Below are 20,489 nucleotides of genomic sequence, written 5' to 3' on the forward strand. Positions count from 1 at the left end.
ACACACACACACACACACACACACACACACACACGTAGCCATGCTGGGATTTTGTGAGGGCCCCTTAATATGCTAGGTTCTCACTTGCCTCTGGGCCCATGTGCTTGTTCTCTTCGCACCCAACCTGGCACTCATACGCTTCACAAGTGAAATACCACCTTGTCCATGAAGCTGCTTTGATGCCCAGATTTGAATATGCTGGGTTTTTCTTTGTGCTTCCATAGCCAGGTCCCTGTGTACAGCTCTGTGTTTATGAACGTGTCCACCACACAGTGTGGCGTCTGCATCAGTAAATGTTTGGCTAAACTGCTCATGTTCCAGGAAGGGAGGGGCATCTCACACCTCCTAAGACATAGGCTGGAGCACATAGGCTATGCTACTGACCCGTTAACGGGATAAGCCAAGTTTTTATGTTTTTAACTTTTTGATTTTTAAGATTTTTGCCACAGGGCATGTGTGTTACCTGAGACAAGAGATGGTGAGAGGGAAAGTGAGAAATCACCCCCTGGGGGAATGGCCACTACACAGGCCCTTCTCCATTCTTCTGGGGTTTTGGGCATGCACTCAAATGTGTCCAGTGCAGCTTTCGAGCCACCAGGATCAGGACTCAATTGTGGTCAGTCACGTGGGAGTCCAGTGCCTGGTTTTGAGAAGTGGTTTCTGCCTTTTAGGGATTTGCCACTGTCTGAATGAAGCCTTGTCACTAATGTGGTACTCATCTGGAGCCTAGCCTAAAGGAACCTTAGGACACCTCAGGCTTGGAGCTGATCCTTAAAGCTCCCAGTAACCTATCAGTGAGTCAGCCCATAGCCTCTGAAAGAGGAGCTCCCTAGGTGAGAAGAGCACTATTGCTGAGATCTCCCTGCCTGTCTGGTGTGACTGGTTTGTGCTATGCAAGGAAACCATCTTCTTTGTGGCTGATATTATATCTAAAAGTCAGCTTAATTGCTCAAACAGCAAAGTATGCAGAAACAATAAGAGACAAGGAAAAAATGGTAAACGAGAATGCAGAAGGAAAGAATGGGGAAGAGCAGAGGCGACATAGATGGGAAATGGCAGCTGCACTGTCCAGGCGGGATTAGAATCCGCCGTGAAGTTCAGCAGTTGTTACAGTTTAGGAACTACACTGGTGGAAGCCAACAGAGGGGACTCTGATAGTAAGGAACAAGAGTGCTTGCCAGAGGTCAGGTCAAAAATTAGAATAGCTTTTCACTCCAGAATGTAGGGAGCACAGCCTAAGCTGTTCCTGGATCTCAGCTGTGTTCCATGATGGTAAAGCAAAAGCAAGGGGAAATGGTCTCTGTGTGTGGCTTTTCTGTGGCCAGATACCTTGAAAGTTTTGAGAGGTTTTTGCTCTAGGGCGCGTGTGCTTGCCAGAGAGACAGAGAAAGACAGAGAGATAGAAAGCGAGAAATCATCCCCCCAGGAGGGATGGCCACGCCACAATCCCTTCTCCTCCATTCTCCTCTTGGGATCTTGGGCACACACGCACATGCACCTGGTCTGAGTTTAAGCCGCCGGGTCCAGATTTGAACTGCAGTTGCCTACATGGGAGTCCAGCGACATAGCTATTACGCTAACTGCTGGTCCTGAAAGAGGAGTTTGTACTCTTGAACTCTCCTCCTCTTCTCTTTGAAATCCTCCCCAATTAGTCTTTCATCCCTACAGCTCTTTTTTCACCTAAGTTTATTTATTTATTTTCTCCATGAGAGAGGGGAGAGAAACAACCCCCAACAGGGTCTTCATGCTACTATACCCTCCTCAGTCAGCAAGGATCATGGGCACGCACACCCATCCAGCACAGGGGAACCTCAGGACTTGAGCCTGACACCTTCCCATATGGCCTCAGCATCATGGAGCATTGCATTCCCAATGCACCACCACGGCCAGCCATCCCTACAACTCTTGTCACCATATCCAAGGCCTCTGTATGGCCAAATTTAGTGCTTGGTTCTCAGTAATCTTGCTCATTCTTAACCCAGCATTTGTCCTCTACCTTATTGAACTGTTTTCTTACTTGGCTGCCAGACATACATTCCTGGTTTGTTTGTTTTCCTCTAAAATGTTACATAGCACAGATGTGCTCACTGGAGAGAGACAGGGTGGAACACAGATGGCAATGAGACATCACCCCCCAGAGGGAATGGCCACATCGCAGTCCCTTCTCCTCCATTCTATTCTCAGGACTTAGGGCATGCATGCACATGCGTCTGGTCTGTTTTTCAAGCCACCAGGTCCAGGACTCGAACCATGCAGTGGGCCATGTAGGATCGAATATTTTAACCGTCACGCCACCTGCTGGCCCTACATTTCTAGTTTCAATTATAAATTTCTGGCCATGACTTCTCCTTCTCTTCTACTGAATTACTCTTGTTTGGATGGGTTTTAAATGTGGGTGTGCCCCTTTGCTTTCCTCTGGACATGTGCTCACAAGATCTTACGCAGTTTTATGGCATAAAATACCATTTGTGTTCCGAGGGCTCCCACTTCTTACCTGTAGTCCAACTTCTTCCTGAACTCCATTGTCACATACCCAATTTCCTTTTTTTTTATAGAATTTTTTATTTAAATTTAATTTTTATTATTATTATTATTTTAATTTGACCAGAGAGAGAGAGGAAAGCCAGAAAGCAAGGCACAAGGTCCAGGACTCAAACCACCATCAGCCATGTGGGAGTCCAGCACCTCAACCACCATACCACCTCCCGGTCCTATATACCCCCATTTTCAACTGGGCCTCTCCACTTTGCTGTCTGATAGACATCACAAATATATCCTGTCCTTAACTAAACCTGATCATTCTAAAATTCACTTATTTTTTTTTAAAGAGATGCATGAAGTCATGGTTTTTTAATTATTTTATTTAACTTTATTTATTATGATGATGATGATGATGTTCACGTGAGTTTTGCCAGAGAAAGACCTAGAGAGAAAGAGAGAGAGAAAGCAAGCCACCAGGTCCGGGACTCGAACTGTGGTCAGCCATGTGGGGATTCTAGCACCTTAACCACCATACCACTTGCTGGCCCCTAAAATTCACTTATTAAGAAACAAAGGTGGAAAGACATGGCTGGATTCAGGATACACCTTCTGAAATGAGGTTAACAGGTTACTGCTAGATTAGGTGTGAAATGGGAGAGAAAGAAGGGTCAAGGAAGATACTGAGATTTTGGAACTTGGCAGTTGGATGAATGGAAGAACAGTTTGCAGGATGGGAAATAAGGTTTAGTGTGTGTGTGTGTGTGTGTGTGTCTGTGTGTGTGTTGGGGGGTGGGTGGGTGTGTCTCCCTGACTAGCCCATGCACCCTCTGGCAAAAATAAATAAATAAACAAACAAACAGATTAACAGTTATTTTTAAATGAGTAGTTGAAAACTTGTGTTTTTTTCCCCCCAAGCTATTCAGCATGTTATAAAATGACAAGTAAAAGTTTCTTAACTACCTTAGTCTCTCTTTTTTTTTTTTTTTAAGAAGTTTTTGCCATAGGGCATGTACACTTGCCAGAGAGAGAGAGAGACAAAGGGAAAGTGAGAAATCACGCACTGGTAGGGATGGCCACACTGCAGCTCCTTCTCCATTCTCATCTTGGGATGTTGGGCATGCATGCCACTGGGTCTTGGGCCCGAATTGCAGTTGGCCATGTGGGAATCCAGCCACATAACCACTATGCCATCTGCTGATCCCGGTCCTCCTCCTTGGATGTAGTCACATTGAACTGTTCTTTGTGTATTTTTCCTAGAAGTTTCTGTGCATTTGCAGACACATATGTAGATTTTTGAAAAAACACACAGTGGGGACATTTTGTCTCACAACTAGCTTTTAGTAGCTTAATAGTACAACTTAGATATCAGAAATATTTTTTTAAAAAGAAAAAAACTATTCCCTCCCTTAAGACTGCATAGCATTCTCTCGTATGGCTGTTCTGTAATTTATCGGGTTGTCAGAAAAGTTATGATGCACTTTTGCTTAGAAAATCAGAAAGATACATTATGAATTTTCTGATGCCCCAATATTTAACCAGTCCCTTAGTGGCAATTAGATTGTAGCTTTTTACAGTTAAAAAACAGTGCTGCAATAAACGAACATGCACATGTGTGCATCTTTTTTTTTCTTTTTTTAAAATTATTTTATTTAACTTTATTTATCCATTTATTTACTTTATTTATTTAAATTTGACCAGAATGGGACAGAGTAGGAAAGAGAGAAAGACAGCAAGCTACCAGGTCTGAGACTCGAACCATGGTCAGCCATGTGGGAATCCAGCACCCTTAACCACCATGCCACCTGCCGGTCCTGCATGTGTATATGTTTGCATGCTTCTGTGACTATATCTGTAAAACGAATTCTTAGAGATGAAATTACCTGGTGCAAAATTTGCCTCGCAGCCACTCCTCACTCAACAGCCTACCCGCCTCACTTAGCAACCTACCTATTTAACAGCCACTTGGACTTATGACCAGCCCTCCAGTATAGGGAGCCCCCTTCCTCATTCCTGCAGTTGGTTAGTATTCACTACACAATGCATGTGCAGTCACATGAGACTGCAAATTTCCCTTATAAATTTGGGCTTGACTGCACACCCACAAGGGTATTCAGAACAAATAAAAATGGACACCATATATATGTTACTGTGTTTTGTCACTTTGGCATTTATCTGATGTATGCTTTTTGTATGAATAGATTTACATTATTCTAGCATGGTGTCATGTAATATCTACTGAAAAATACATACCCAAATGCATACCCTGTGTTGCCACAACACACCACCAGACTTCTGCCTTTGAGCTCCTGGCTTATCACCCAGTTCACTCAATGACCTAGGTAGGCATGGGACCAGAACTTGGAGTGCCTGTATACAGGCTGAATATCCCTTACCCAGAATACTTGGGACCAGAAGTATTTTGGATTTTGGAATATCTGCATATACTTAGTGAGGTATCTTGGGGATATTACTCAAGTGTAAATAGGAAATTCATTCATGCAAAGCCCGAAGGTATTTTCATGAACATTTTTGCATTGTAGCATTTGACTGTCACATGAAGTTAGGTGTGGAATTTTCTACTATAGGGTTATGCTGGCATTCCAAATGTTTTGGGGCCCAGCCTGGACAGTTTGACAAATGTGCCAGATGTGTGTGCATGTGTGCCTCAAATCCCGAGGGTGGAGACACAGAGGAGAAGGGATTGTGGCATCAGGATATAACCCCCGGGGGTTGCCTTCTCCATCCCTTTCTCTTGTTTTGTCTCTGTCTATGGTGAGCACATGTGCCCTCTTTGAATAAGATGTTTTTAATTTTGGAGCATTTTGGATGTTCAGATTACAGTTGTTCAATCTGTATTTAATTTTCTTAGCTATTGCTAAATTGCCCTACTAGAGAGCTACACCAGGAGCATGTGAAAACTCACAGCAGTATCTGGGACATGTATAACTTTGATTTATGATCTAGTGAAAGACCACTTATTCCATCCACTACCCTTAGCTAAACAGTGCTGTGGCCAGGAGAAGTGTGAATGAAAAGGAACCTTCAGTCTGGTTTTATCTTCATAGACAAAATTAAAGCTTTGTTGTTAATACTTCACACTTGTTGGGATAGCAGTAAAAGTGCTCAGTCATGCCAATTTCATTTCCCTTCACAGTTGATACTATTACTGTTTTGCCAAGTAATCGGGTTGAACTATATTCAGTTGTCTCCTTTAGAGCAGTGATTTCCAGTGTGAAAAAGCAAAGTAATTCCCTCATTGTAAAGCTCTTAAGGCCATTTCTGGCACTCATTTTGGTGTCCCTTTTCAAATATTTGACTAACCCATTTGACTAAGAACTTTCAAGCTCGTATCTGTTTTTTTTTTTCATCACCATAACATCTGGCATTATGCCTGGTACTTAGTGAATGCTTCTATTAGTTTTAAATTGATGCTTAAACATATACATACCTCAAATTTAGTGGCTTAAAGCAACACGTAATTATTTTCCTACGCTTACCTAGGTTAGAAGTCCAAGCCACGTCTCTCTGGGCTAGAATCAAGGGGACAGCAGTGCTCCATTCCTTTCAGAGCCCCCGGAGGAGAGTTCGTTTTCCTGCCTTTCCAGTAGCTGCCTATATTCCTGGGCTCTTGGCCCACTTTCCTTCATCTCCAAAGCCAGCAGCTTTGCATCCCTCTGAGGCACGTGTCTCTGACCTCCCAATTCCACTTGAATGGACCTGTGATAGCATTTGTGACCCTCCGATAATCCAGGTTATGCCCTCTGTTTTAATGAAGGTAATCTGATTAGCATCCTTAATCTGATTGACACCTTGGTTCCCTTTTGCCATGTAGCATAGTGTATTCGCAGGTTCTAGGGATTAAGAGATGATTGTCTTTGTTGGTCCATTCTTTTTTTTTTTTTTTTTTTTTACGTCTTTGTTGGGCCATTCTTTTTTTTTTTGCCATGGGGCACATGCACTTTGCAGGACAGAGACAGAAAAAGTCAAAAATCACCCCTTCCCCCTGCCTCCGGGGAGAATGGCCATGCTGTAGTCCTTCTCTTCCACTCTCCTCTTGGAACTTTGGTGGCACATGCACACATGCCCAGCGTGATTTTCAGGCTGCCAAATCGAGACTTGGACGGTGGTTGGCCATGTGGGAGTCCAGCATCTTAACCTCTATACCACCTCTGTCCCCTGTTGGGCCATTCTTCTGCCTGCTCCTGTGTTCAGTATCTGCAGCTTGTATTACACTCTTGAGCTACAGCTAAAAGAGGTCTGATGGCTTCTATGTATGTTTACAAGAATATCCTGAAGTATACAAATGAAAAAGAATCTGTGATGTTTTTGTTCTGGTACAGTATTTTATTTTCTTTCCTTCAAAAGTTGCAAATTACCTACTTTATTCATTATATTATTTGTATATTTCCTGTTGGCATAAATTAAAGTAGATTGATAGCACTTTTAAGAAGTTGCTCACTTGTTCTAGTGGAAAATGCTTAGTCACTTGCTTATCAATTAGGAAAACTAATTATTCATTGACATGAATATTCATAAAATTTGCTGCAACACTATAAAAGTACAAATTTAGATAATAGCTATATAATATATGTCACATACCTTGAATATGTCATGCGAGTTTAAGCATTTAGACTATGTCTTCCAGGAACTATGGAAGTGAGAGAGTAAAATTCAGTTGAGGATAAAACTTTAGAAAATAGATATATAAGGCTATGAAAATTCAAGGGATGGTCAGGATTTATTATTTTCATTTCTTTCCAGTTCATTTTTAATTTTGATGACTTGATACCCTCTAATATTGAGATTGGTTTTATTCTTTTTCTTTTTTCCAATTTTGCCAGAGGGTGTGTGTGCCTACCAGAGAGAGACAGAGAGAGGAAAAGGGAGAGGACCCTTCTCATTTCTCCACCCCATAGGGACTTTGGACACTCATGCACACACCCAATGTGGGTTTTCAAGCTTCTAGGGCTACAAGGTCTGGCTCTCTCAATGACCAGGCCACAAGGCTGGCCCAAGACTGGTTTTTAATTTTTCATTAAAATATTATACAGTACTGTAGCATCAAAAAAAGTAATCTTCACCAAAAATAGTCCCAAACCCTGCAATAGTGTTTTAGTGATCTCATAATCTACATGCTTCTTACTAAGATCTGTGTATATTTCCCATTCTTTTAAAAAATATTTATTTAATTTTATTTATTATTATTTTTTAATTTGCCATAGGACATGTGTGCTCAACAGAGAGAGAGAGAGAGAAAGCAAGCAAGCCACCAGGTCCAGTACTCAAACCTCAGTTGGCCATGTGGGAGTCCAGCACCTCAACCACCATGCCACCTGCCAGCCTCTACCCATTCTTTTTTTTTTTTTCTAATTTTTTAGAGGTTTTTGCCATAGGTCACGTGTGTTCGCTGGAGAGAAAGACAGAGATAATGTGAGGGAGAGTGAAAAATCCCTTTCCAGGGAAGGCGGCCACACTGCCATCCATTCTCCTCCATGTTCACCCCAGGATCTTGAGCATGCACACACATCTACCTACCTGGCATGAGTTCCAAGCCAAGTCCGGACTCAGACCATGGTCGGCCTCCTGGGAGTCCAGTGATGTAACAACTACGCCATCTGATGGTCTCACTTTGCTTAACATTTAGTCTTCTATTATTTGAGTCAAGTGATAGGATCTGATTGCTTTTTATAGCTGTGTAATATTCCACCGTATATATGTGCCATAGCTTTTCAACCTAGTCATCAGTTTTTAGATACTTACATTGGTTCCTATTTCAGCAATTGTGAATAATGCTGCAGTAAACATGGATGTGCAGTTGTCTTTCTGATTGAGTGTTTTCCTACCCTTTGGGTAAATAGCAAGGAGTGGGATTAGTGGGGGTCATGTGGAAGTTCTATTTGTAGGTTTTTGAGAAACCTTCATATTGTTTTGCACAGAGATAGCACTGGTTTACATTCCCACCAGCAGTGTGAGAGCATTTCATTTTTACCATGGCCTCACCAGCAAGGGAGGCTTTATTTTACTTTTTATCTTTATATTCTTCTTTTTTTTAGAGAGAGAGGTTTTCACTATAGGGCGCGTGCACTCGCCAGACAGACAGAGACAGAGAGACAGAAAGCGAGAAATCACCCCCCAGTGGGGATGACCACGCCGCAGTCCCTTCTCCTCCCTTCTCCGCTCGGGATCTTGGGCACGCACGCACACGCTCCCGGCATGAGTTTTAAGCCACTGGGTCCAGGACACAAACCGCAGTCGACTACGTGGGAGTCCAGCGACATAGCCATTATGCTAACTGCTGGTCCCTATCTTTATATTCTTGACCCTAGCCATTCTAACTGGGGCTAAATCATATCTCATTGTGGTTCATTTGTATTTCCCTTATGATAAGAGACTTTGAATATTTTCTCATATGCCTCAGCCATTTGTAAGTCTTCCTTGGAGCATTGTCTGTACATTTGATACTTTTTAAATTAGATTATTCATTTGTTGATGGTCAAGCTGCTTGAGTTCCCTGTATATTCTATTTAGCAATCCCTTGTCTGGGAATAATTTGCAAATATTCTCTCCCATTCCAAAGGTTGTCTTTTCACTCTAATTATTATTTCCTTTGCTGTGTGGGAATGTTTAGCTTAGCGTAATCCTCCCCTATGTTTTCTACTAGCAGTAGTATAGTTTGAGGCTTTATATTTAAATCTTTGTTCCATTTTGTTGATTCTTGTTAATGATGAGAGGGGTTCAGTTTCATTTTTCTACAAGTGGATATCCAGTTCTCCCAGCAACCATGTGCTGAAAAGACTTTCTTGTCTCTGCATTGTCTTATACTCGTTGTCAGAGATCAGTTGGCTGTATGATTTAGGGCTTATTTCTGGATTTTCTCTTCTTTTCCAGTGACCTGTGTGTCTGTTTTTGTGCCAGTACCATGCTGTTTTGATGATAACTATTTTGTAATATATTTTAAAGTCAGGTATGAGATGCTTCTTATTTTGTTCTTTTGGTACAGTATTGCCTTGTCTTTTATTATTCCAGACTAATTTTATAGTTTTTTTTTCTTTTTCTGTGAAGAATGTCTCAGCTAATTGGATTGGAATCACATTAATAGGTAATTTCGGTACAACTGACATTTGCATTATATTGATTCTTTCAATCCAAGAGCATCAGATGTCCTCAGTTTTTTTGTATCATACTCAATTATCTTAAGGTAATGGAAACTTTGTAAAAATAGTTTGGGGTATCCCTTCCTTTTGAATCTTTAGAAATAGTTTGAGAAGAGTTGGTGTTATCTTTTCTTTAAAAGTTTCGTGGAATTCAGAAATGAAGCTATCTGGCCTGGGCTTTTTTTTTTTCTCTTTTCTTTCTTTCTTTTTTTTTTTTTTTAGAGGTTTTTGCTATAGGTTTTGTGCACTTGCCAGAAAGACAGAGAGAGACAGAAAGCGAGAAATCACCACCAGAGGGGATGGCCATGCCACAGTCCCTTCTCCATTCTCCTCTTGGGATCTTGGGCATGCACGCACACACACCCAGCATGAGTTTAAGCCACTCCGCGTTTACCTCCTGGGTAGCCCAGCAACGTAGCCATTACACTGTCTGCTGGTCCCTGGGCTTTTCTTTTTTTATATAGAGAGATTTTTGCCATAGGGTGTGTGCGTTCTCTGGAGAGACAGAAAACAAGAACACACACACACACACACACACACATCGGGGGTGGGGGATGGCTACAGTGCAATCCCCTCTCCTCCATTCTTCTCTAAGGATTTGGATACACATGCACACTCGCCCAGTGTAAGTTTTCAGTGGCTGGGTCCGGGACTCAAACTGCAGTCGACTACATAGGAGTCCAACGACATAACCATTACACCATCTGCTGCTCAGACCTGGTCTTTTCTTTTTTGGGAGACTATCCCTGATTCAACCTAGGTAACTTGACTTGTCCAGAAATTTGTCCATATCATCTAGTTTTTCTAGTTTGTTGGCATATAGTCATTCCTAGTATTCTCTCTGTTTCTCTCTCTCTCTCTCTCTCTCTCTCTCTCTCTCTCTTTCTCTCTCTCTCTCTCTTTTGATATTTCCAATATATCACTTGTAATATTACTAGCTTCATTACTGATTTACTGATTTTATCTTCTGTTCCTTTTTATGTTTTTCATGATTAGTCTAGCTACTGGTTTAGGAATTTAGTTTATTTTCTCAAAAAAAACAGCTTTTCATTTCTGATTTTTTTTTTTTTGTATAGTTCTTTCATGCTCTATTTTATTTACTTTAACTCTATCTTTACTACTTAGTTTCTTCTTTTATTTTTGGTGCTTTTTGGTTGTTGTTTTTCTAGTTCCTTAAAATGCAATGTTAAGTTATTTATTTGCCACCCTTCTGTTTTTTTCTTGTGAGCACTAATGTCTATAAACTTGACTCTTACGACTGCTCTTTGTCTTAAAGCTTATTGGAGAGTAGTCTGTTCATTGGTATTAGTTTCAATGAATCTTTGGATTTCAGTCTAAATTTCTTCAGTAGTTTGAAAGTCATTCAGGAGTAGGTTGTTTAGTTTTTTTGAGGGCTCTTTCTGTGGTTGATTTTAAGTTTGATTCTCTTGTGGTCAGAGAAGATACTGGGCATAGTTTCTGTACTTTTAAATTTCGTTTTATGGCCCATTATGTGGTTAATATTTGAAAATATTCCATGTGGAGATAAGGAAAAAGTGTATTCTATAGTTGCTGGATGGAACGCTGTGTGTCTGTCAGGCCCGTTTGGTTTATGATATCAATTGGTTCCTGTGTCTTTGTTTAATTTTTGTCTAGATGACTGTGGTGACAGTGGGGTATTGAAATCTCCAACAATCAGTGCGTTGCAGTCTGTTTCTCCCTTTAGAGCTAGCAGTTTTTATTTACTTATTTGGGTGTCCTAACATTAGGTGCATAAATATTTATGATTGTTATATCTTTTTGATGAGTTAATCCTTCTAGAATTATGTAGTGATCTTCTTTGTCTCTTCTTAGCTTTTTATCAAAAAAATCATCTTTAGTAGAAATAATTTCAAATCCTGATAAGTTGTAGTAATAGTGTTTTATTGATCTCATAATGTACATGCTTCTTAGCAAGATCTGTGTATGTTACACGTTAGTTTTTACAGCTGTAGCCCAGAGCCCATGTGAGTTCCTGTCAAGAGCAGAGAGACTGGGCTGGTGTTCTGTGAACTTGGGCTTCTCTCTACACCTGAAGTAGATGCAGATCTATGGTAGTTAGAGTTGACCCCTAAAGAGAGGATCGCGTGAAAAGTGGAGCAGCAGACATGCCAGCCTCCCTCATCGTTTCATCCCGCTCACACTCATCTTGCCGCTCCAGCAGCCTGGAAGAGATCGCAAAAGGGGATGTTCCTTAGGCAGTGGTTTCCAGATGGCAGTGAGCGAGATTTGAAGTGAGGATAGAAATCTGACGGGGAGAACCAACAAGGAGCAGGAAAGTACAGGTGTTGTATTCTTGAGGTGTTCTACCTTGCCCCACATCTGGGAGAGGAGCTTTACCTTTATGAATGTGTGAGGGAATGCAAGATTTTCATCACACTGAGCTCATACTTGTCATTACAGCAAGGAAGATTTGTCGTAAGTACGCAAAAGAAGAAATACGAATGGTGGGCAAGAGATTAAAATGTACTCTCCCTTATTCTTGAATCTCAGTCACTATCTGTAGGACTTTAAGTTAATCCAACAATTCTGAGAAAAGGTAGCAAATATATATATATATATATATATATGTAAATTTAAAAGTACAATTTTTAAACGAGTCATTTTATTTCTAGGAAGGAAATTATCAGACAGCATTGAAAAATAGTACATGTAAGATATTCACTGCAGTTACTATTTTTTTTAGAGAGAATTACTAAAAACCTGAATTTTAGTTGTTATGAATCTAAGTAAATAATATTAGTCATGAAGAATGAAGATGTAGATCTATGTTTCCTGGGAATAGAAATATGGCCAAGTGTGGAGGCAGAGAAAGAGGGCAAGGATGCAGTATATATTATGAACCAGTCTTTGTAACAATATGTGTCTACATAGCTCTGTGTGTGTATGTGTGTGTGTGTGTGTGTGTGCGCACACATAGATATGTAGAGGTATCTTGATACATGTTTCTAACAGCAGATATCAGATTTCAAGTAATTTTTAAAAATATTGTCCATATTGTGTTTGTTTTAGTGGTAACATATTTAGCTCATCATCAGAAAAAATTTTAAATAAACCTGGTTAGAAATAGACAGCACAAAGACAGGGCTAATTTCACCCATGGCACAGTGAACAACTTAACTGCTTAGAAATAGCCACTGCTAATCAAAGTCTTGGTTTAATTTGAAAAATTGATAGTTTATTTATTTATTTTTAAAGAATTATTTTATTTCACTTTATTTATTTATTTTCATTTGATCAGAGAGGGACAAAGCAAGAGAGACAGAGAGAAAGAAAGCAAGACGCCAGGTCCAGGACTCAAACCATGGTCAGCCATGTGAGAATCTAGCACCTTAAACCACCATGCCAACTCCCAGCCCCAAAATTGATAGTTTAAAAGAAGCATTTAATTGTAACTTTGGAGATGGTTCTTATCCAAGACAAGTAAGAATTTATTAGAACAAATGGAAAAAAATGATCATTTTCTTCATCTGAGTATCAGTTTACTTCAAGGGTGTAGTCAGGGTAGTAACAATGTAATACTTTTATGGTGTGTTAAATTTTTTATAGACATAGGATTTGAAAAGTAAAAGGAACTTTCTAAGTCATTTGATCAGGTGCCTCAGTTTGTAGATGAGGAAACAGAAGCTCAGGCAGGGAAGATGACTTGCTTAGAGCCTCACAGTTAGTCACAGGCATTCACTCTGGTCCGGGACCTGCCTTCATTTCTGAACCCTGGTCCACTTCACCTGCTTCCATGTAGTCATCACTGAGTGATGAGCATGGAGATGCTGAGGAGGTGGAGATGGAGCATCTCACGTTCAGCAGACGCTGCCATCCATCCGATAGTCCTCACTGTGTTAATTGCCTAACATGCACATGGAAAGCATCTTACAAACTGAGGGTAGAAAGAAGACCAAAAGATTTTTCGAGAGACTGACAGTAATTCACCAGTGTAATAAATTATATTACAAAAATGTGTAAAGTACTGCGGGAGCTCAAGAAAAGGCTAGCTTCACTAAGAAATGTCATTTAAGCCAGTTAATTTGGCCTTCACCAAACGCAGAATGAAGTGCATTCCCTGTAGAGGAAGCAGCATGCTCAGTGGCTCCAGGCTCTTCAGAGAGCCAGCAGGATTAGATGCCTCAGGCAGAGGGACTTTAGAAAATTGGGCAGAGGTTAGAGATATATTATCCATTGGGGCCATCAGGTGGCATGATGGTCCAGGCACTGGACTTCCATATGGCTGACCACGGTTCGAGTCCCAGACCTGACATTGTGCAAAATCACACCTTGCATGTGTGCATGCATGCCCAAAATCCTGGGAGGAGAGCAGAGAGGGGATTGCAGCATGGCCATCCACACTGGATGTGATTTCTCACTTTCCCTCTTTCTCTCTCTCTCTCCCTCTCTCTCTTTCTCTCTCCAGCAAGCACCTGTGCCCTATGGTTAAGAACCTTTAAAAAAAAAAAAAAGGGAAAAGAAACAAAATAGTATCTGTACTTACCATGTGGTGAGGTTTTCATCGAATGTTGGGGAAAATTCTGAGTGCTTCAGGTGCCTTTTGATCCAGAGTTCAAACAGTGTGTAGCAGGGATAGGTTTTCTCTGTCTCCATTTCTCTTCAACCCATTTTCAGCCACGTGTGGATACAAGATAGCTAGTGCCCAATGCCCAAACAAAAGTTTGGAACAGAGTCTCTTCAAAGCCAACTGACCTTACTTGGTAAAACCCTACCACAACCAAAGTGAAGGAAACAAGATGTACTTTAAAGAAGGGGATTATGGGACCAGCAGTTAGTGTAATGGCTATGTCACTGGACTCTCATGTAGTCGACCGCAGTTTGCATCCCGGACCCGGTGACTTAAAACTCACGCCAGTCGCATGTGCGTGCGTGCCCAAGATCCCGAGAGGAGAAGGGAGGAGAAGGGATTGCGGTGTGGCCATCCCCCCTGGGGGGTGATTTCTCGCTTTCTGTCTCTCTATCTCTCTCTGTCTGTCTGGTGAGCACACACGCCCTATAGCAAAAACCTCTCAAAAGTGACTGTCCCATGTGCTCACGTACTCGGGTGAGTACACTTCTTAAAATAATAGAAAAAAGAGTTCCACATACATGAAGATTAAGGTGCATGTGAGGACTTGAAGTACTGTTAGAATAGATGTTCGGTTTCCATCCATAGAAGACCGTTGGCTCAGACTTGATTTAGGAGGGCTTCCCAAGTGTTTCTGCCTTCCGTTTGGTCCTTGTAAGTTTAAAATGTTCACCCTTGTCTGATGTGGCAGTGAAGTAATCACTTTCCTAGTGATGCTGCCAGCTGTTACTACTTGAGTTCACAGGGACGAAGTTGGAAGAGTAGATGTTAACAGTATCTTGGTTAGTTAGAGAAAGCAGCAAGTGAAATGTATGAAAATGAGCTTGATTTATGTAAAATATTTACTGCTGTTTCGTTACATGTACTTATATAATGTGCTTAAAAGGAAAATTGAATAGCTTTGTATTGTTTTTTTCTTTGTTAAAATAAATTGTTTCCATAACAATGAAGCTTTGTTTACCTGAAACTCTTAAAGAACTAGTCATTCTGGGGGCCAGCATGGAGGTTAAAACAACTAGATCGCACCTGACCAGATAAACAATTGAATCCAGACTCAGTGGCTTGAAAAATGTGCTGTGTGTGTATGTGTGTGTGCACGTGCCTGTGTGTGTGTGTGTGTGTGTGTGTGTGTGTGTGTGTGTACAGAATCCTTAGAGGAGAAGGGATTGTGGCATGGGCATCCCTCAAGTAGTGTTTTCCCACTTGCCTTCTTTTTTGTCCCTCCAACAAGTGCATATTGCCCTATAGCAAACTTAAAAAAAAAAAAAAAAAAAAAAAAAAAAAAAAAAAAAAAAAAAAAAAAAAAGAAAAGAGAAGAAAAAAGATTGAATCATTCTGGATAACAGAATTCCTTGTAGCTAATTTCCAAATATTTGGTCAGTTTTTACCTGCAGTCTTTAATTTTGCTATAAAATATATTTCATATTTTCTCACTTTCTTAAATAGAGCAAACAAAATAATTCTGCTTTTTTTTTTCTTTTCTTTCTTCTTCTTTTTTTTTTTTTTTCCTTTAGTTTGCTTTTGGGTGTGTGTGCTCACCAGGAGAGAAAGGTGAAAAATTATCCCCTAGAGGCAATGGCTGTGCTGCAGTCCCTTCGCCTCATTCTGCTCTCGGGATTTGGGCATACATGCACGTGTACCCGGTGTGAGTCTCAAACTTCAGGGGACCTTACATGTGCGTTATGACCTTTATGCTGCCTCTCCCTGATGACTCATTCTCTGGGTCGGGTTCACAGTGGCAGCCACTTCTAAAGGCTGATCATTTTGAAGGCATGTTACCTTCCTCTGCACATTGTACCAGTGTCTAACTCAGGAGTACATAGAATCCACATGGTGACTCATCCTGGGCCTGCCTCATCGAGCCTTAATAAACATTTAAAGGTAGAATGAATGTTGTAATATTTACAGAGTTGTCAAACATTTCCTCTTTTATAATCTCCTAAGGAAGAAAGGTGTTTGAAAGAAGAGAAATTCAAATTGGCTTTTGCCAAAGATAATTACCATTGCACCTTAAAATGTAAAAACTTTAAGATACTTTGACGAAAATGTATGTTAGGCTACAAATCATCTCCAGCCAACCCTTCTGTGGCAAAGATCCATGCCATTTGCTGTCACGTAAAAAACAGCAGCTGTCAGTGGACTCCCCTCCTGCTGCTAATAATTCTCTCTGTATGCCTACTGTAGTTGCTTTACTTTGCTGAACTAACAGCTTCAAGGAAATGAAAGGTACTTCCTTACAGCTGAATGTTGCCCAGGTCCAGGCTATCTAAATATGATTAAAACCCTAGTTATCTATTAACTTCTTGATCTAAAACTAAGATGATACTTTAAATATTTCTGTAATTTAAGACTTCATTTGTCTCATTCTTTTCTTCTTGCACTTCTCCAAATCCAGTGAACAGATTGGTTAGGTATTTGGAAATGGGACTGTCATAGTCCCATAGTTTTTGTTTTGTTTTGTTTTGTTTTTTTTACCTCCTCCCTTCATTTTTTTTCTGAACACCTTGTTTAAAAATACCTGGGGCTGGGCTAGCAAGGTGATAAGAAAATTAAAGCGCTGGATTCCACAGGGCCAGCTGTGTGATTCAAATCCCAGACCCAGTGGCTTGAACATCTCACGGGGAGCATGTATGTGCCCAAAATAATCCTGAGATTAGACTGGAGAAGAGATTGTGGCATGGCCATCTCCACAGGGAGTGATTTCTCACTTTCTATAGCAAAAAAGTAAGCAAAATAACCTAGGGCCGGCAGGTGTTGTGATAGTCCAGGCTGCTGGATCCTATATGGCCAGTTTTGCATTTGGAGCCCCAGACTAGTGGCTTGAAAATCACTCAAGGCTCATGTGTTTATTTGCCCAAAAACCTGAGAGGAAAATGGCAGAGAAGGGATTGAGGCATGGCCATCCTCTCTGGGGAGTGATGGCTCGCGTTCTCTTTCTCTCTCTCTCTTTTTAGTGAGTGTACTTACCCTTACCCTATAGGAAGAAAACAAACAATTTTTTTTTAATACCTATAGAATTAGGGGCCAGCAGATAACATGGTGGATAAAGGTGCTGGATTCCCACATGACCGACTGTGGTTCAAGTCCCAGACCTGGCGGCTTGCTTTCTCACTTTCTCTCTCTCTCTCTCTCTCTGTCTCTGTCTCTGTCTCTGTCTCTCTCTAATCAAATTTTAAAATAATAATTAATGGAATTAAATTTAAAAATAATTTAAGGGGGGCAGCAGATGGCACAGTGATTAAGGGTTCTGGACTCTCGTATGACTGACCGCATTTTAAGTTCTAGACCTGGCAGCTTGTTCCACCCCCCACCCCAGGGGGATGGCCACTCCAAACCCCCTCTCCTCCATTCTCATTTCAGGATTCTGGGCATGTGTGCACATGTGCCCAGTGTATTTCTCGAGCCACCAGGTCCAGGACTCAAACTGCACAGTTGGCCATGGTGAATCCAGCACCTTAACCACCATGATACCTGCTGGCCCAGCATGAACCATCATCTAAGGAATCTAGTTTATCATTCATTGCCAGATAGTTTTCTTCCTATATTCATTTCTTATATGACCTCGCAAGTGAGAATATTCACTTCAAATATTTGTTCTTTGAAGCTAGCAATCAAGGGATGGCTACTGAACCTGCTATTCTCTTTGCTAAAATTTATATGTGAAAATTTGGAAATACTTGAGTTTTATTGCACAGTTAATGCTGATTATAATGGTGACTGAACATAATTTAAAACATCTTAAAAGAGACTTTGTTCGTCCAAACAAATATTAATGAAATTTGAGCTTGATTGATTGATTGTTTGCTTATTTGATTACAGGTGGATTCACCAATGAACTTGAAGCATCCTCATGACTTGGTCATATTAATGAGACAAGAAACAACAGTTAACTACCTCAAAGAGTTGGAGGTAAGGCAGCTGGGCACATTTTATTTAACAGGAAGTTGCATTTCACAGGAGTAACTTTGTTCAGAGGAAAGCTAACACATACTATTTCTTAAGCCTTATTGTTCTGACTTTTGTAGGAATATATTACGTTTAGATCACTTTTTTTTAAACTATCTTTTTTAAAGTGATATTTAGACAATAGTAAGAGATATAGGTTATCCTAGCCTGGAGATATGCCTAACTCTTGACTCACTTGTCCCTGAACAAAATTCTATGTTTAAGTTTTTCCTTCTAATATAAAGAAGACTTAACCTTTGAGGAATTTTTTGAAGAACAGTATGGGTAAAATATCAAAGGAGGAATAGCTTAAAAAATATAATCTCTATTTATTCCCAAGTAGTAAACACTAGGATCTTACTGTTGTGTCTGTATGGTTGAGGCAAAAGGCATTAATCATTTTGATAGAAAGTGAACAAATATGCAAAATTTAATGCCGATTGAAACAAGCCAGACTATGAAAGCCAGGCATTGTATGTCCCCATTTAATGTATATCAAATGTCTGCACTCTATGGCAGAAACTGAAAGACTGGAAAGTACAATAGCATGGAGGCCAACAGTAGATTCTGGAGACATTATAGGAGGGGGTGGTTAAGAGGGAGTGGGAGTGGGGATCAGGGGAAAAAAAAATTAGTAGACACAAAAATGAAAAGTTACTTGCTGATGATAATGTATATGGTAATATCTTTGACTTGACTCATATGTACCCTCTTTGTGCTGGGAAAAACCATATTGTACACTATAAAGATGTACAGTGATTAAATAGAAATTAAATTTTAAAAAGGCACTAATCATTTTATACCTTGAGAGCTTGAAACTTGATGCTAATAAAATCAGACTTTTTTGTTTAATAAATGGTTAAGAATCAGTTTTGCCTTCTTCTGCCTTTGATTACATAAAGTGATTTTGCTTAATAACAAACACTATTAGTTTTTTGAAAACTTAGTGTTTTTTTAATATAAAATCTTTGCTTAAAAGTCTTAATGTAAATTGGCTCAAATTTTAAGGAAACTATTAATTGTAGAAAATAGAGAGTTGCAAAATGAGAGTTGCAAACCTTTTGGTAATAATAAGAAAAATAAGAGCAGAATCAGACTGCTTGAGAGCTAAGAGTTATAAAGATCAATCTCATTGTAGAGGCAAGGAAACAATTAGAACTAAAGACAATGTATTTCCTGAGTTCACTAAGCAAGCTTTGGCAGAACCAGAAGCAAACGTCATAACCCTTAGCTTAAAAGCTGGAATATCCATTGAACAAGGTTCGTATTCATGTTTCTAGGTTTGTAAAAGTTCCAGATTCTACTTAAGTAAGCTTATAGTGGTACATCTGTGCAAAAAATGCATCATGACTTTTCCAAAGACCCAATATAGTATGTTATAAATATGAGGGATTATCAGAAAGTTTTGGGAAAATGTTTATTAAAACTATGTATGGATTTCAAGATTTTTTGCACCAAAGTAAACTAATTTTTTAATTCCATTTTTCCATTAGCTTTTTGAAGTCCCCACTTAGATACCTTATTTAAATTTCTGTAAATTAAGAGAAAGTTTGTTTCTGTTTTGTTCTTTTTTTTTTTTTTTTTTTTTTTTTTAAGGTTTCTGCCATAGGGTGCATGCACTCACTGCAGGGAGACAGAGCCATTAAAAGGGAAAGTGAGAAATCACCCTCCAGGGGGATGACCACGTCTCAATCCTTCCCCTCCGTTTTCCTCTGGGGATTTTGGGCATGCACACACACACCACAACTGGATCTGGTCATACTACAATCCTCTTTTCCTCCATCTCTCCATCCTCTCAGGATCCTGGGTGTGCACACACATATGTGTTGTGTTTTTCAAGCCACCAAGGCCAAGATTTGAACTGTGGTCCACAAATGTGGGATCCAGTTCCCTGTACACAGTGCTTAACCACTACACTATGGGACCAGCTCAAGTATGGTATCATTTATACAAAATTTAGAAACTTCCCAGGTTATAGGTTGATTTTGGATACATACATGTATAATGGAAGAAATATTTTAAGAGAGTAAAGATAATGTCATTTTTTATAAAATGGAAATGATACGTAAAACAAATTTGGAATAATATTAACTTTGGAAAGAGAGCGATTTAGAAGATAATAAAAAGCAGCTTCAACTCCTTTTTATTTATTTTCTTTCTTTTTTTTTTTTTGGTCCTTTTAAAAACATTGAAGTGAGGATGGTAAACTATTAGCATATAGATACGGATGGTGGGAACATGGATGTTTCTCTTTTTCCTATATATGTGTGAAAAAATACATCTTACTGGTTCAGGAATTCACCTGGAATTCACCTGGAATA

At 39.9% G+C, this 20,489-nt stretch overlaps 1 protein-coding gene and 1 long non-coding RNA gene across 5 annotated transcripts in view; one reads left to right on the forward strand and one right to left on the reverse strand.

Moving 5' to 3' along the window:
• The window catches only part of TTC17 (tetratricopeptide repeat domain 17), a 166,630-nt gene that overhangs the window by 22,288 nt on the left and 123,853 nt on the right, over positions 1-20,489 (forward strand). For all 4 annotated transcript variants that reach the window (XM_006159129.3, XM_006159130.3, XM_027775998.1 and 1 more), the window contains exon 2: positions 18,043-18,132. In XM_006159129.3, coding sequence (XP_006159191.1) covers positions 18,043-18,132 — 90 coding nt within the window. The remainder of the gene's footprint in view (positions 1-18,042; positions 18,133-20,489) is intronic.
• Positions 11,551-20,489, reverse strand: part of LOC102492764 (uncharacterized) — a 35,630-nt gene continuing 26,691 nt past the window's right edge. Inside the window, exon 3 of the long non-coding RNA XR_001371185.1 lies at positions 11,551-11,818. This is a non-coding gene — a long non-coding RNA (uncharacterized LOC102492764). The remainder of the gene's footprint in view (positions 11,819-20,489) is intronic.

This window comes from Tupaia chinensis, unplaced genomic scaffold (assembly GCF_000334495.1).
Source record: "Tupaia chinensis unplaced genomic scaffold, TupChi_1.0 Scaffold000625_1, whole genome shotgun sequence".
Classification (NCBI taxonomy): Eukaryota; Metazoa; Chordata; class Mammalia; order Scandentia; family Tupaiidae; genus Tupaia; species Tupaia belangeri.